Source organism: Melanostigma gelatinosum (genome assembly GCF_949748355.1).
Source record: "Melanostigma gelatinosum genome assembly, chromosome: 22".
NCBI lineage: Eukaryota > Metazoa > Chordata > Actinopteri > Perciformes > Zoarcidae > Melanostigma > Melanostigma gelatinosum.
The window spans coordinates 8,118,385-8,135,142 of NC_136655.1; the positions used below are offsets into that span (position 1 = coordinate 8,118,385).

Sequence of the window (16,758 nt, forward strand, 5' to 3'; positions counted from 1 at the left end):
ACTGAAACGTTCCCATCAAAGGGATAAGTCTGCCTTTCATCTGATCTTCATAACTGGATGTGATTAACACTGTCACACACACACGAGGAACACATCATTATACATCACTTTGGATCCCCCGGAGCTGTAAACACTTTGATTTATCGACATGAAAACATGTTCCTTCCCTCAGACCGATTGGCCGAGGCCCGTCAGTGACAGCCAATGTCTTGAACACTAAACATGAGGCGACTGCACGGTCATAAACACTGACAGGATCATTGTACGATGCCATTATATGCCCTGTGTGAACAGTAACCATCTCTAGAAGAACGCCGTGAAGTTAGTGTCTGCATCACATTCTTCCAGCATATGTGACTCATACGCCTAAAAATAATTCTTACTGTATATTCGAGGCTTTTGAAGCTGACACAGTTTTCAGTTCCTTCGGATGGCGGTGCTGCCTGCTGCTACTGCTCACACACACACCCTGAACACTGATTGGCTATATTTATAAGTCATTACATAAGATGTTAAACTGCTCCATGGGAAAACTGAGGTGACCCAGTTAAAATAGCAACCTGGCTTAATTCATACAACACAGAGAGAGGGTGTGTGTGTGTGTGTGTGTGTGTGTGTGTGTGTGTGTGTGTGTGTGTGTGTGTGTGTGTGTGTGTGTGTGTGTGTGTGTGTGAGAGAAAGAGTGTATTTAACACATCTCAGAAAAGGCAAGGAGTGAAATACAGGGAGGCAGTTTAAAAACTGTGCAGGTGGAGTGGTGCGAGGTCTGTGGAATGAAAGTACTGTATCCTTCCTTTTAATGCAGAATGAGCGTGAACTGCTATTTTCATAATACATCCATTTATAAGAGTGTTATAAAGTCGTTCTTCTCAGATAGAGTGTGCCCTTTTTGTATTTTTCTTGTTGGATGCTTTCATCAAGACTTCAAGTGATGTTTCACTATTAGAGCAAACTGAAAATCCATCAATTAATGTTTTCCTTGCATCTTCACTCGTGATCTATACTTTATTCCAAACATCCCTTTACAGGTTTGTAGGTCTGCAACAGGTGCTTTTAATCAATTGCCGTTACCAAAGAGGACCGACACAAAGCGGCCTAAACTCTGCTGTACCATAAATATTGTAATAAACGGTATACTTGATCTGAAATGAGCATTGGCTACGTGTCAGCAGAAGCAAATAATTACATTATGTCTTCCCACCTGCTGTGCCTCTCTGTGTGTTTAGTGAACGTAAATGTGAAACCTTCAAGCTCTTTGTAAGACGGTGAGCGACTGTTTATACCACCTGCAGGGATTAATTAATCGGCATATTAGTGTGTGGATACATTCGTCTCACAAGATCTTCCAGGCGTGAGAGGATCTCCTGCTGTGACCCCCCCTCTATACACACACACACACACACACACACACACACACACACACACACACACACACACACACACACACACACACACACACACACACACACACACACACACACACACACACACACACACACACACACACACACACACACGTGCAGAGCTATCAGCAAGTAGACAGAATAAATTACTTCATTCCTTGTGGCTTCAGAGACAAGTCAAAGTGATTTATTAACCGATCTATACTGTAAATAAAAGCTGTCTACACATACACACACACACACATACACGTACACACAGACACATACAGAGTCAAAAACAACCTGCACACGTACTTTTTCATACATCATCTCATACGAATAAAAACAAAGAGGCGTCTTTACTTAATGTTGATTTTTTTTTAATGATTGATTTCTGCAACATACAAACATTTGTGTGTGTGTTTATGTTTGTGTGTGTCAGGAGGGGCACGAGGTGTGTGTGTGTGGGGGGGGGGGCTGAAGGAGAGTCCCACAGTAGGCGTTGAGCAAGCAGCAGCGAATCACATCGTTCACGCTCACGCCGCTATTGATGATTGGAGGAAATGGGACAAGGGGAGGGGCAGGCTCTCACTTAAAGGCACAGGTGGGCTCTTTTTCTGAGATCAAGGCTAGTGTGCATGTGAAGGGGTCAGGTAGCTGGAGGGGCAGGTGGTCGGTAAACAGAAACAAATGGAGTTGGAAAAAACGTTTCCCTCAGAATGTCTATTCGTCAGTTTTATTCAGCGTATTTCGTAAAGTTGACCCACTGACTAGTTAGAGATGCATTGCTCGAGTGAATTGATCCGATGGCACAAAGATAGGCATGTTGAAAGCGAGAGACGTTTAAAATTAGAAGAGCAGAGAGGACGGTGGGAGGGGGTTGAAAGAGAGGAAACAGCAAAGGTGAAGTCTGAGCGAAGTGTAAAAGAGTGAGACGCTCCTCGTCCAGGACAGGAGATCCATCTCTGTTGCATGTTCTACATTAAAGAGCTGAGAGACAGAAAAACATAAATCAAAAAGGGGGGAAAAAAAGAGAGGAAATGATGAAGAGGTGGAGAAAGCATGTGAGAAGAGGAGAGGGAGTTTGGCTGGGGAGCAGTGGACCTGTGACGCAACAAACAACCGTGTATACAAAAATAACTTTTAAAATGCCATTTACAAAAAAAAAACACCATTATTATTATTATTATCATCATTGATATTATTATTACAATCTTATTCGAAGCCCGTTGTAGCTATCTTATTAAGGGGGGCTGGAAGGCAGTCAATGCTTCTCTTCTGCCAACCAATTAAAACACATTTTTTTTAAATCTTTTGAAGCATATAACTCCAACATAGGAAATAAAAACAACCCTGAAATATTTGCCAGAAGCAAAGACAAATAATTTACAGTTCGAAGGGGAAACACTGCGCAGGGGAGGAATCATCATCATGCACTGACTTTCTTACATCTTCTGTTAATAAGAATATTTAAAGAGATAACAAAAGATCTGAAATATTATATCCCGAAACTGCCCTGTACAGTTTTTTTTATCTTTATAAAACAATGCATATACTGTATAGTTATGGTAGCTAATGACGTTAGCAGAGAAAAACAGTAGTCCTGGGTCCCTATCATCGTTGTCTCACACAGACAGAAGCAGATACAGTATGATTTAAAAAATATTTGGCCCTCAGATGAAACACCACACAAGTCGGATTTGAAGAGAATTCGTGGGGAAACCAGACTTCATATGAATCTGTCGAGTCCCATAAGAGTCTCGGGTGATGTGTAACATTCCTACTCCCAAACACTGGAGGTCTATCGTGAGTGAACCGGCTGCTAAAATAAAACCATTGACTCGCATGGTCGATCATCCAACAGGAGAATGAGAACAGAACAAAAACAGGATGGTGCCGAGGACAAAAAATAAATAAACAGGAAATATGAGTCGCATGTAGCAACCAAGAGATGCCAAATCGACACAGAATAATGAACTGATGAGAGAAGCCAAATTAAGGAGGACTGTCGTTGGCCGTCGCCTCTGAGAGGCAGACTAAGGCAGGCTCATGTTTCTGCTTTGCCTTTCTAACTAATCTTTGCTTTTTATGATGAGAATTTGAGAAGGGGAACGTCACTCTTTGGTTCAACTTTTTGCAAATCATGCATGAAGTGTGACAGAACTCCGAGGTTTCAGTTGGCAGCGTCTCTGCATTCAGCTTGGTTGTCTAAGACGTCAACATGATGATTTCACAATTAGCAGATATTCAAACGAACAGTTCGACATTTTGAGAAACAGGCTTGCAGCCGGTTAGCTTAGCTTAGCATAAAGACTGGAAACTAGAGGGAAAAGGCTAGCCCGGCTGAGTTCAGAGTTCTTAAAGTCCGCCGACCGACACTTCCACAGCTCACGAATTAATGCTTCACATGTTATTTATTTTATAAGTGCAAAAAAAAACAACTGAAGTGTAAAAACAAAAATGTACAAGTGTCAAGTCTAAATGCTAAGCTAAGCTAAGCAGCTCCACACACAGACACGAGAGACATGAAACTTCTCAACAAACACTCGGCAGGAACGCCAAATACGCGGAAAACAATTCCGTTTCCAGCCAGTTAAAAAGGAGCCAGCCGACTACCGCAATGACCAAACTACGTCAACCTATGACTCTGGTAAACAGCGAGGTCAGCATAGAAATATAAAGTACTAGAGCTGAAGTCACTGCAGCTAATACAGGAATAAATCCTACAGGAAACCACAACGGGAGTGAGGAACAGGTAATAAGGTTGTTAACATTCAGCTTTAGTGCCTCCGTTTCTATGCTGAGCCTTTGTAATGTAGCACCAGCACACTGAAAGAGAGGTGGGGGGGGGGGGGCACCCTGGCAACCTGTACATACCCAACAGAAAAGGTTGCATCATGGGTAATAGATTATCTAGGCTTGCTTTGAAGATTGTTGTTCATTCAGAAGAAGGGATCCGCTTCCCACAGTAGCTTTTACGATTAAAGATAATTCCTGATTTATGATGAAAAAAAACGTGTTTTTCCCCCTTATTTGGCGTGAAAGACAATTTCTATTGACCATGTAAGGGTCCCTCTTAATTTTGCCACACGCATTTTTTTTGATGAGTCTAAAGCGCGAGAGAAAAGCAATACGTTTTCTTTTTTTAAACTCAAGTCACCAAAACAGGAATTATCCTTTAACCGTTAACAGGAAACCAGCGTCTATAGAAGTGAAAACCTAAAACATCAGCAAGCGGAGCAGGAAACCGTGGACGAGCCACTTGACCAGTAAGTGTTCATCTGCTTTGCACAATGTCACTTTGAAGGAAGGACTGAGGAGGAGGAGTTGCACAGAGTTACACAGAAGGCGTTTTCTGTGTAAAACTGTGCTGTCTGTGTAGCATCTATCAACTAGGTTTTTTTTTTTTTTTTTTTTTTTGGACCAGCCAGGTGAGATCGGTAGCATCCCATCTCCCGACAAGGGAGGACACCGTTGTGTGGACGGGCAGTCGGACCGTCCCATCATGTCCACTCCAGAGGGGGTTCCCGAGGGCCTTTGGGCTGAATGCAGCGGTTACCGAACCCTGACGGAAGACGGAAAATAACTGCTTAGCTGGGTTTGTTTTGCTCCAAACTGAAGAAAAACACATGCAGAAATCTGGTGTGCCGTCAACTGTTGCCTGGTCTCAAAAAACAAACTTTTTTCTGCACGCGCAGCTAATGCCGCACGTCACATAAGAAAACACGTTTGTCAGCAAAGTTTTCTGCAGAGAGACTTTAAAAATCATTACTTGATGTTTTTGAATGAAAAGTAGAGCAACAGTCACAGAGGGGGAATCATGTAAAAGAGGTAAGACAGCAGACTTACCCACCCAGGTCTGCCTTGCTGTCTGTTGCTGTGGTGCCAGCAGATGCAGGGTCAGCTGGAGACGTCTTCTTAACACACTCCGACACGTCTACACACAAACACACACACACAGGCCGGAAGCATTGTGTGAATATCAGCGGTGTTAAGTGCTCAGGAGGTGCTGCATAACAGTTTGAGTGAGGTAAGACATATTTAAACTGCATTCGTTTTACTGCGAGAGCTCCTAAGTTTGATATAATCACTACCAACCTTTTCTATTTCTTTATTTCAGTTTAACGTAGTTGGTATTGGAAATACTAAACGGCGGATCAATCAAGTGTTCCACTCACAGATCATTTCATAATTAGGTTTGAATGTATGTATTAGTGCGATACATTTTGGGATGATTTCACACACGTAGGCGTCCACGCGTTTAACCTCCAATGCAAAAAAACACCACAGCACACGTACGAGAACATGTACATGACTATGTGGAGCTTTACACGCTGATGAAAGAAACTTAGTTCGTGACAACTGAAGGCCGTCGACCAGCAGGAACAGGAATGAAACTACATTTGTATTCTTTGTAAACGCTCCTGTTGAGTTACATTCATAGCCAGTAAAAACAAATCATTGCAGAATTCAAGTCCAACAGTTTCTTTCGATTATTCTCTCTCTGTCTCACACACACACACACACACTCTCCGGTACTGAAACTACTGAAGCACTAAATTGCCATCATCACACAATCATTGCGTGACTCGGCACACACACATTTTTCATTTCACCTCTCGACAGACATGTTTTATCTTAGCCCGCCATTTTCTGCATCTCTTCCTCTCTTGTTATTACTCTCTCGCCCCCCCCCCCCCCCCCCCATTTTGACGAATTGCCGTCTTATCGCGGACGGGCTAATTTGTAAAAACACTGAAGGTCCGTCTTCCCGCTCTGCTCCGCTGACTAGCTACTGTGAACCAGCTTATGAACACAAGGGCAAACAAGCAGGGACTCCGGCGCAGACGTCCGTACCTTTATTTGAACCGCTCCATTCAGCCGCGGCCGACGTTTTCACTTCCAGAGGGTCTGTGGGAGAGAGAGACAAAGAGTGAGATTCACAAAGAAAGGACCGATGTCAAGTGAACAACTACACTTCACCTCGACACACATTCATACCTCTCACGCACCCACTCGCCTCCATTGAGCCACCTTTTCCCCTCAATACAGCGTCACAGTGGGGATGAAATCCTCCACTTTGGGGCTTAAAAAAAAAAAAAGGGAACTAAGGCCTCATACTCATCTGTATTTAGACTGAGTCTGTGCACACAAGTCAGAGCTATGATCCTTCTTGATCATAAAACAGCAGATGATGAAAATACAGATAATGTCCGGCAGTACAGTCAAAAATCTAATTTTTGTATTTAAGTATGCATGCTGATGCTTTTGAGGATACTTTGTTGAATGTAGTATGTATTTGCCACTAACTAGTCTTTCTATTAAGATGGTCTCCACAGGAACCCTGCAGGTCTGAAATGCAGTCTGCCGATGGTGCCCCCTAGTGTTGTAAAACTGGTAAAGCCTCACAAAAGAAGTGTGGCCAGAGGCCTGATTCCTGCAGTGTGTGTGTCCATCTGACAGCTTGAAGCGAGGATGAGAGAGACTGCGGTCCTACCTGTTCGAACATGGTAAGGTACCAGATAAGAGGAGCAGATACAATGGGAATAGAAAACCTCCTTTTTCAGACCACCGACTGCATACCAACCATTAGTTCAGTCTCAAGTCAAAAAGCCTCATATATTCAGTGATCCATCCACCTTCTGTGACCAGCCATATAAACACACACCAGGTCCGGGAGGAGACCCAGTGGATCCACTGCGCCGGAGACACACCTGTGAATCTGGACCAATGCAAACGCACCTGTGGCCAGCAGGAAGGACTCGGGGGTTCTCACTGGGAGGGGGGGAGGGGAGTCGTCGCTGTCCCAGCAGTCTGGGTTAAAAAGGTCAGAGGTCAGATGAGAAGCAACGTTAAGTTAACAAGTGGCCCGAAAAAAAAAAAGACAAGAGATCGATCAGTCAAATGTTAACGATGCAAAGAAAAGCTCACGAGCTGAAACCGTTTCCTTGATTCCTTCTCTAATGATAGGGGATTACTAGAAAACAAAAGTGATACAAAATGTGTTTCGTCACCTGACAAATTAAATTTAAAACGGACCGATATCTGTATTCCGTCATTACATACTTTTTTGTTTATTTTTTGTTTCTATTGCAATTTTGAGCAGTTTTCAGCAACATAAAAAGTGAAATCAGCTGTTGAAAAGCACTTAAATTACATTTGATGAATTGCTAAATACACACGTCGTTTTTTCCTTTTTTATTTATTAACCATGTTCTCAACACAACATACTTATTGCTTTGGTAACACAGCATCGGAATACGTTTATGCCAATAAAGCCATTTGAATTGGAATTTTAGAAGATACACTCATTTGCTACAAAGCCTGAAAATGCATTGATTCTGCATTTTTATCGTCCGTTTTCCATAACTGTGAGGGATCACATGGAACTCATCAATACTTGTGTCTGTAAACAGACAGAAATGCATTTACAGATACCAAATACTGAGAACTGTGTTCACGCTGATATTGATGCTAAGAACTGTAGAGGTTTCTGTTAGTTTCAGGACTTTGTTTGACGCGTAACCATAAGTAATAATTCACATTTAATAACTGACTTTTACTGGTTAATAAATAAATGTGTGGTTTAGTTACAAGTTGTTTGAGTTGCAACTAAAATCGTTGACAGTCATGATTATATTTCCTTATATTCTCCTAGTTTGATCCTTTTAGCATTTGATAATATCTATGTTGCCTTCAGATAAATCACACATGGGTCACTATTGTTATGATTAGCTCCTGCTGCGACATCTTACGAGATAGGAGGCAATGCAAGAGGGACGTGTAGAAGAGGTCTTCGCCTTCGAGTATGTCGTCGTCATTGAACATGGCAGAGATCATCCATCGACTGCGAAATAACGGCTCTTTTATGGCTAATCGTCTGACCTGCAGCCGGTCGTTCCCGCTGTGATGATTTTATCTTGCTGGTAGTTTCAGCCAACAGTGGAATTACTATCACGTGAACATGTGAAGCTACTAATGATAACTGAATACTGAGCGTTTAAACATCCATTACTGATAGCAACGCACGTCTTTTGACTGGCATGTTTAAGATCATTTTTAATTGTTTATTTCATTGTTGTACTTATAATTGTTCATTACATTTTCAGATAGGAGAGTTGAACTTTAGTCGTCCCATAGTTTTAATATTGTAGCTTTATATAATTGTAACACTAACATAGCACGCATTGGTTTCCCACTTCTGAACCGTTTATATTTCCTCTCGTTAGTCAGAGTGCTAAAGCCTCTTGACCTGCACTACCCCGTATAAAATGTGCAATTTAAATAAAGTTTGACCGATTCATTGACAATTCAACCAACAGAACAAGCAGCCACCAGCCTTCGCTTGACAACAAGCAGTCGTTAGATTGTTGCAACCAAACAAACAAGCAGCCGTCAGCGTTTCATGACCCGACTCCAAAGCCCCAGCACATGATGAGCCAGAAAAGCCAAGCAGACCAAAAAAAAAACCCCAAACCAATCGTCACAGGAGGCTAAATTGGTTCAAATCATGCACCTGCACAGTAAAATCCAAATATCTAAAAATGCAGTTAGGTTGTAGTTCATCACGCTTTGAACCCAGTCGAGATCAAAACCGTTGCAAGACAAAGTCCACTTCAACCACAGCAAGAAATCTCTCACAGCACAACATCTCGGGGTCGCGGTGGTGACAGTGAGGCCGTTACCGCAGCACAAACAGCGCGACGCGGCTCTGCTCAACCCAACGTGCGCAGAGTCGGCCAACGTGTGTTTATCAGTCTCATGCAGTGTTGATCCTTCACCATCCAACATGCGAGCGCGCACGCACGCACGCACGCACGCACGCACGCACGCACGCACGCACAGGAAATAGGATTTATTTTGTTCTCTCCCGGTCGAAAATCCACTCACTTTGACAAAAACACACACAAGCTGAAAGAGAAGGTTTGACAGATGTTTGCCCGTTAACATTTGCAGCATTCCTCGCAGACTAACCAATTAGTCACACAGCCATGCTTGAAATGAGACTGGAACTACCTCACTCTGTCTCTCTCACTCTTTTCTTGTTATTCCTTCATTCCTGGTCTCTCTAAGCCAAGCAGTATAACAGTGTGTGTGTGTGTGTGTCCACAGACATAACTTATCATTAGCATGTGGTCTGTCTGAGACCTCTTGTCTCCTTACTGACCCAGATGATGACTCTACCGTGTGGTTTCTCTGACTGTGTGTGTGTGAGGATAATAAAGAGTTACTCTCAGTGCCTTCACCAGTTTTAGTGAGTAGAACTTAACTGGACTCCTCAGAACTGGGCTGAAACCCCCATCAGTGTTAAGTTAGTCAAATGTTTCGCGAACAAATCAATCTGATGTCTAAATCTGATTTGTTTCGTTACTCCAGACGCTTATTTATCGGACTTCCTTCTAAAGTGGTTAATTGATTTTTGTCAGGAAAGCAGCCAGTTCGTTAAAGGACATTAAATAAAAGCAGCTGACATACTTGCAGAGCTCTGCCCTGCGATGGACATGGGCGACACCTTCCGCACCGGCTGCTGGTCTGCGTGGTGAGACGATGTAACCATGGCCGTCGCGGTGGAGACATTAGTACGACAACCCTCCTTTCCTCCGGTCATCTCACCGTCCCCCTCCTCCTCCGAATTATCCGAGTGCAGGGGGTTGGTGAAACTCAGGGCAGTCCTAACGGGTGTCGAGGAGGAGGACGACGAGGAGGAGGAGCGGTGGGAGGAGGAGGACGAGGACGGGGCGACGTGGTCCGAGGAGGACGACGAGGAGGTGGTTTTGGGGAAATGTTTTTCGGGGCTGCTGCAGGCCTGAGCCCACGCCGCGTGGCCGGCCTTCACCTCCACGCTCTCCCCTCCGTGCGTCTCCCCCTTCTCGCTCATCACGGGGAGGTGGTTCGGTCTGGCTAGCACGACCACGTCCGCAGGACTCTCCCCACACCCGCCCGCTCCCCCCTCCGTGCCCGAGTCCTCCGACAGCGAGGAGCTAGACGTCAGCAGGGATTGGCCGGAGCGGGCTTTGAAGGCGTGGGTTCTCTGCAGCGCTGCGGCGCTGTTGGGGGAACTGCTGCCCACTCCGCCCGCTACTACGACGGAGGAGGAAGTGTCAAAACTACGAGGTCCCTCCTGCAACGGCACCTTTTTAATCTCAATGCTCAGCTTCCTCTCGATCCGAGGGACCCCGGAACATTCAACAGCCGGAGAGAGGGGCGAGGAGGGAGTCAGAGTCTGGCTTTGGCCCGATTCGGATTTCGTCGATGTCGATTTGTTGTTGTAGTTGTCATTGAGGTCCAGGTTTGAGACCTGAGTCTGTTGCTTTTGACTTAGTAGATCTGGGTCTTTCTGCTCTGCGGGACTGGTCTGATTGTTGGGACTGGGTTCTGACTGGTTCTGCTGCTGGTCCGCGTCTTTATTCTGAACGGAATAAAAAACATTCAAGCACTTTTTGCAAACGCAGCATCATCTAGAAAAATGTAATTGGGGCATGTCTGAAAGGGAGGCAAGAAAAGTTGATCCAGCAATTTCTTCCCCCTAAAAAGTGTTAAACTCCCAGAACATTTAACTACAGGATCGCCAGGTTAAGATTGTAAAAGGACACTACAACGAGATCAGCGCTATTTCACATATTTTTAGTAATTGCTAACAAAAGAAAAAAAAAACAACATAATATTTCAGGATTATCATTTGCAACAGAAGTAACTCACCTGTGTGGTATCCAGGACGTGTATGACAGGTTTGGGGTGGTAGCGGTCGTTGTCCTGCCGCACGTTGGTGACGGTGGGGAAGGCTGAAGGTGGAGACGGGGTGAGAATGGGGGGCACGGGGTGAGGCTCCGGGGGCTGGAGGATCTCCTCCTTCACATCACCTTCTGCCTGCGAACTGGACAGAGAGACGGAGAGAGACAGAGAAAGAGAGAGAGACAGAGAAAGAGAGAGAGACAGAGAAAGAGAGAGAGAGACAGAGAAAGAGAGAGAGATCATTCATTGGCACGCTATTTTAAGTTATTCTAAAAATAAATGATGAAACTAGGATGATGAAATGTACTAATACTAAATATATTACATGCACCAATGAAACTAAAAGGTAGGATCTGTTCATGTTCATGAACTTTCCCACCACGAGGTGGCAGAATTTAAAAACTTGGAGGCAAATTACATGTCTTCAGATGTTACTTTATATTTCGCTCATTTAGTTGATTTGAGGCGGACATGCTCCGATATTGTTCAGCCAACTGAAAACAGACGAGTACAGTATAGTATCTGCATAAAGATGTGATATTATATTATACTCATTGTTCACACGCACAGTAATAAACCACTTATAACCACACTTATAGGTAAACTGTGTAGGAGGTGTGAATTATACACAGGATACTGAGGTTGTGACCACACAGCAATGGAAAGTTAAACATTAAGATAATGTTCCACTCCACAGAACATATACGGTACATGCATGCAAATATACAGAGTAAAAACAACTAAACAGTGAAAGGATGTGGTGGTGTACTAAATCAGAAGTGCATGTCTGAAGCAAGAGATAACGTATGACTGCGTGTGTGCGCGTGTACGACATACAGATAGAATGTCAAACAGAAGATGTTGAAAGCTAGGAGGACAGGGGACTTCCTTTTGTTGAGCAACATTGGAGTTGCAGTCACTTCCTCATGAAGCCACAGAGAAGCTGCCATTGGCCGACGCTCCTCTATGACAGAGGCTGCGATCCGCCGTGTGTGTTTTTGTTTGTTAATGCAAAGCATGTAATGATTAACACTGAATCACCAGACTTTTATATCTTTTGTTATAGCCTGAGTGGGGAGGTCAGAGGTCATGATTGCTGGATTCCTGTTGAGATTAAACTCAGGAGCTTTTCTAACGTAAAGTTTTCATTAACGAGAACATGAATTACTCTCGACAGTTTCTCCCTCTATTTACCGTCTTCATTGCCCGAGCAGGCAAAAGATTATTCACAATATTTAACAAGAGCACAGACGATTCCCACTGGCGCCGATTGTTTCCATGGGGATATGAATCATTTATTCTCTACGATGAGATAAGATTCAATTAAAAATCTGTCCTGAAGGAAAGCTGAGCGATCACAGGAGCAAAAATAAATGTTTGTATTTTCTTTATAAATGCCGTATAGCGGGATCTCTAAGCATCTGCGACTATTTTAAAACCCGATTCAAAACGCATCACACGACACTAACCATGCACTCCGTATTCTTCTACCTAAACTCACCCGTATGTATGCATTGCAAACAGATGCACGCCTTCACAAGAACTTAAATTATGCACCACCCGCACACACACACACACACACACACACACACACACACACCACAAGCGCACTGTGCCCTCAACACGCATGTCCTCCAGATTGAAGTAGCTGCATTTGTAATCAGTGTTGGGTCACAGTGGCGAGATGCGCTAGAAGGAGATAAACCTTAAAGAGACACTTCGTGGTTTCAGGTTGTGACGAGGACCGATTCATACGGACACCGAACAGAAGAGCAGCAAACCTCAAACCACACAGATCATGACTGAAACAAACGTGTGTTTTGGCTTGCTAGATAAGATGATAGTCAATGTGACTGTCTGCAAATAACCATGAACAACTCTCTGTGTGTTTGAGATGAGTCTCCTCTTCAGCACAGCGTCACAATAGAAACTCAAAAATAATGTATTGTATATTCATTTATGAATAACAAGCCTTCGAAGATGGGTGTGGTCCAAAGAGAGGGCGCCGGAAGGAGCTCGGTAAATAAAGAGGCCGTGCCATATTTGTGCTAATATGAAAGAAGGTTTTCAGGACAGACAACTAAATGATTCACTTTGAGAAATGGCAACACGTTTGTCGACAAAACCCCTTTTTAAAATTTAAAAAAATAGCAACATTTTAATGTAGCAACACAGCGACTGTACAAAAACAGACCAAGAATCTGACAAACCACTATGCGCCACCTTTTGGTACTTGAACATCTGAGATATTTGAGACGCTACAGACACATTCTGGTCTGAAAGTTTGGAGGATATAACTCTTCAGGGTGTGGCTGTGAATACGTGTGTGTGAGAAAGCCATGACTCAGTATCTGCAACCTTGATGCCAGCCTCAATGGAGTTCCTACAGTACGTTTCTCTCTCTAACACACACACAACAAAAATGTCCTCTTCCCCCTCCACACACACACACACACACACACACTCTTACACTGCTGAAGTGACCCAGGGGGAGTGTGGCCGACAGAATGTGGACTATGTTGTTAAAAATAGCTCTCACCATCACTAAAATACTCCCAGGCTTAACGTAGGCCCTATTATTCCTCTAGGAAACACACACACACACACACACACACACACACACACACACACACGCTGAGATTTAGTCTTCCAGGGAAGCCACGTATTTTGGCAGCAACTCAGAGCTCAAATGTGTCTGTTTTACTTCGAGCAGGAAAGAACCTCTTCAGTAAACAGATCGCTTGCAGCTACATCCCAAAATTAGGACCTCTGGGAAAAAAATGAAAAAAGTGTGCTTTCCCATGAAAGCGGCGGCTGAGTACGGAAGAGAAATAAAACACACAAAAGGTCATATTGGCTGCGATACATGTTTTTTTTTTTCCTGTTATGAATTAGGATCATTTAAATATGTAAATTACATTGTTAAGCACAGAGCCAATGATTCACACACAGACACACATGATTTCAAACTGGACGTTTTTAGACAATGCTTTTGGCAACATGTAATTAAGTGAAAGCGTCTCCTGGCATCAAGATGTCCCCTGTGACTTTAAAGCCACAGCACTGGGGCAACACATTGAGCATCAACCCGGCTCCTTTTAAAAAGCTGCAAAACGTATGTTTTGTTTTTTCCCGTTTCAACAACCTTCTGTGGATAAATCACAAGAAGAGGGAAAGGGGGGGGGGGAATGATTAAAAAAAACGAGAGGAGAGGGAGGAAAATGGGGTGGAGAGAAGGAGAGGATAAGAAAGGAATGAGGAAATGTGGGACGTGTGCCAAAGAAAGAGTTAATTAAAGAGGAAAAGTGATAGAGAGGGTAAACTGTGCGTTTCTGCATATGACAGATACCAACCAGATGCCTGCAAGTGTGAAAAAGTGCATATTTGTTCTCAGTGGGGGTGAAAGCAGATATAGCAGTTCTACTTCAACTAGCCGAGGGTAGTGGAACACGCAACGCCACCGAGTGTTGCAGAGTATTCTTAATAGTTGCAAAATGATCTATAAATACGGCTCCTCCTCGGGCCACGGCAGAAGTTAACTTCAGTGAAGTGGAGGCTGGCTGCATCTGTGGGCTGACGGGGGAACTAATGTGTCAGAAAGCTCTGGTGAAACACACACACACACACACACACACACACACACACACACAACGCCTGCTGCTTCTGTTCGGTCAGTTTAACAGGTTTCCATTGTGCGCTCCACACAAACTGTTGTGCCGTGATTTCTTTCTGTTGCTGCTGCGTTCCTCTCACTAAAAACACAACACCCACTGTGTTCTGTCACAGGCCACCTCACACCTTCTGCGTGCGCCCGTTTCATTCATCAGTGTGGAGGATGAGCGCATCCGTTTTTGGGAAGTTTTAGGAGCTTTTACCCGTCCGAGCGTGGAACGCGTCTTACCTGCGTACGCGGGGAGGTTTGGGAGGAGGGGCGTCCCATCTCTCGTCATCCGACTGCTGGGCCGCTTTATCTGGACTGCTCTCGTTCTGGACACGTCACACACAAACAGAAATAGACACGCGCGTTTGAGTTTAATGTGCAACTAAATACACAAACAGCCAGAAGTGCTGCTACTAAATAAAAAGAAGTGGCAGTTTAGAAATGTCAAAGATTTGTTTTAGGTAGTTTAGAAACATTAGAAAATGTGTCCCCCGCACTGTTTATGTCCCACTTGGCACATTCTTTAATAACCAACAAAAGTCATAAAAACATCTGGCTGCTGCTCGGCAGTGTGAGTTTCTCTCAGATTTGTGCTTCTCTTATACATTGTTGCTCGGGCCACATTAGTACATTTTACTTCCAAAGTTTTTAAGAAACTTCTGAGTCGGCCTTGTAAACACCTCCATCGAGCTTTGAGTCGCAGATGAACACGCCTGAGCTGCAGTCAGTGTGTGTTTGTAAATATATCATCTCCCGAGGAACCAACTTGAAGGAAAGACGGGAGGATGCGATTACATCTCATTTAACTTCATGTGTTAACGAAGACTCAATCTGGTAGGACGAGGCTACTTCCTGCAAAAACGACAGCGCCTGCAGAAACACCCGTGTGCGGGATGCGTGTGCGTGTAGGCTTATTGTTCGTACCGTCATTGAGAGCACCTATGTGGGTGTTTTAGTCACCAACAATGGCTGACTGTACGTGAGTCAATGTGTGTATGGACTGAGTCAGCGCAGCACACTGATAATGTTTTGAGTGCGCGCCGCTGGACTTGCAACTTTGTGAGATAATGACAAGGTCATAAAGAGAAAACTAAAAATGCGCGTGTCCCTGTGCATGTCTTCTGCAGAGATCTCCCTTTCCCAGACGGATGCGAGTCTATTCTCAGACTTCTCAGAGTGCATCATGGGAGAGGGGCGACGTCATCGGGGCTTCCTGAGCAGGAAGTCGACCCCTGGGTCGCGGCCAACGCACTCTGTCATCGCCCCGCCGCCTTCAGTTTGGTCGGTCTCAGCACACTGTCTCATTGATGCTTCTGACGCTCTGGCTTTTGTCTTCTCATATCTACATGACTGAGCTGGGGAGCAGCGGCTCTGCGACTTTAACTCTATGTTCCAGTCGCAGTGCGGTTTGGAACCTTTCCAGGAAAGAGACGCTTATTTTGTTACCAAGTAGCAGGGAATCCCCCAAATTCGACCTGAATAAAATATGCATTTGTGAATCATAACATTACTTCTTGTAACGCTTGGTGTGAAGTAACGAAAGTGGAGCGCTTCTGGAGCTCCACTTCTTCTAGCTAGCAGCCTCGTGACTTTCAAAGGCGCTTCGCCAACTCTGCTCCATAATGATGGGCGATGATGGACGTTTTTTTCCCGTCCGTCTGTCACATGCAATATTCCAACACCAGGTTGTGATGCAATCATTGCAGCAGTGCAGTTAACACCGGGGCTGCTTCTTTTTAGGTTTGGTTGCACTTCTGGGGCAATGGGAGGAGGAACGGGGACAATTAAGGATACGTTGTATACCGTGTGTGTGTGTGTGTGTGTGGGGGGGGGGGGGGACAGCGGTGAGTGACATAGCTAAGCCTTTGTCTAGCTCTTTAAAAACAGGTCTGACTGTATGCGGTCCTCTGAGAGTACCCTGCAGAGGAGAGATCTCTCATTTCGGCACAACCTCGGAAACTCTTCTTTTTCAGTCTGTGTACA

The 16,758-nt window shown here is 44.4% G+C and overlaps 1 protein-coding gene across 4 annotated transcripts in view; it reads right to left on the reverse strand.

Moving 5' to 3' along the window:
- Positions 1-1,760: 1,760 nt before the first annotated feature.
- Positions 1,761-16,758, reverse strand: part of ptpn12 (protein tyrosine phosphatase non-receptor type 12) — a 32,913-nt gene continuing 17,915 nt past the window's right edge. The window contains exons 12-18 of one of the 4 annotated variants that reach the window (XM_079294129.1): positions 15,016-15,101; positions 11,082-11,256; positions 9,858-10,791; positions 7,125-7,196; positions 6,240-6,293; positions 5,236-5,319; positions 1,761-4,947 (exon numbers count right to left, since the gene is read on the reverse strand). In XM_079294129.1, coding sequence (XP_079150255.1) covers positions 4,886-4,947; positions 5,236-5,319; positions 6,240-6,293; positions 7,125-7,196; positions 9,858-10,791; positions 11,082-11,256; positions 15,016-15,101 — 1,467 coding nt within the window. In that variant the 3' untranslated portion in view covers positions 1,761-4,885. Of the gene's footprint in view, positions 4,998-5,231; positions 5,320-6,239; positions 6,294-7,124; positions 7,197-9,857; positions 10,792-11,081; positions 11,257-15,015; positions 15,102-16,758 lie in introns of all 4 variants that reach the window. The other 3 variants (XM_079294131.1, XM_079294130.1, XM_079294132.1) reach the window with 3 other exon arrangements.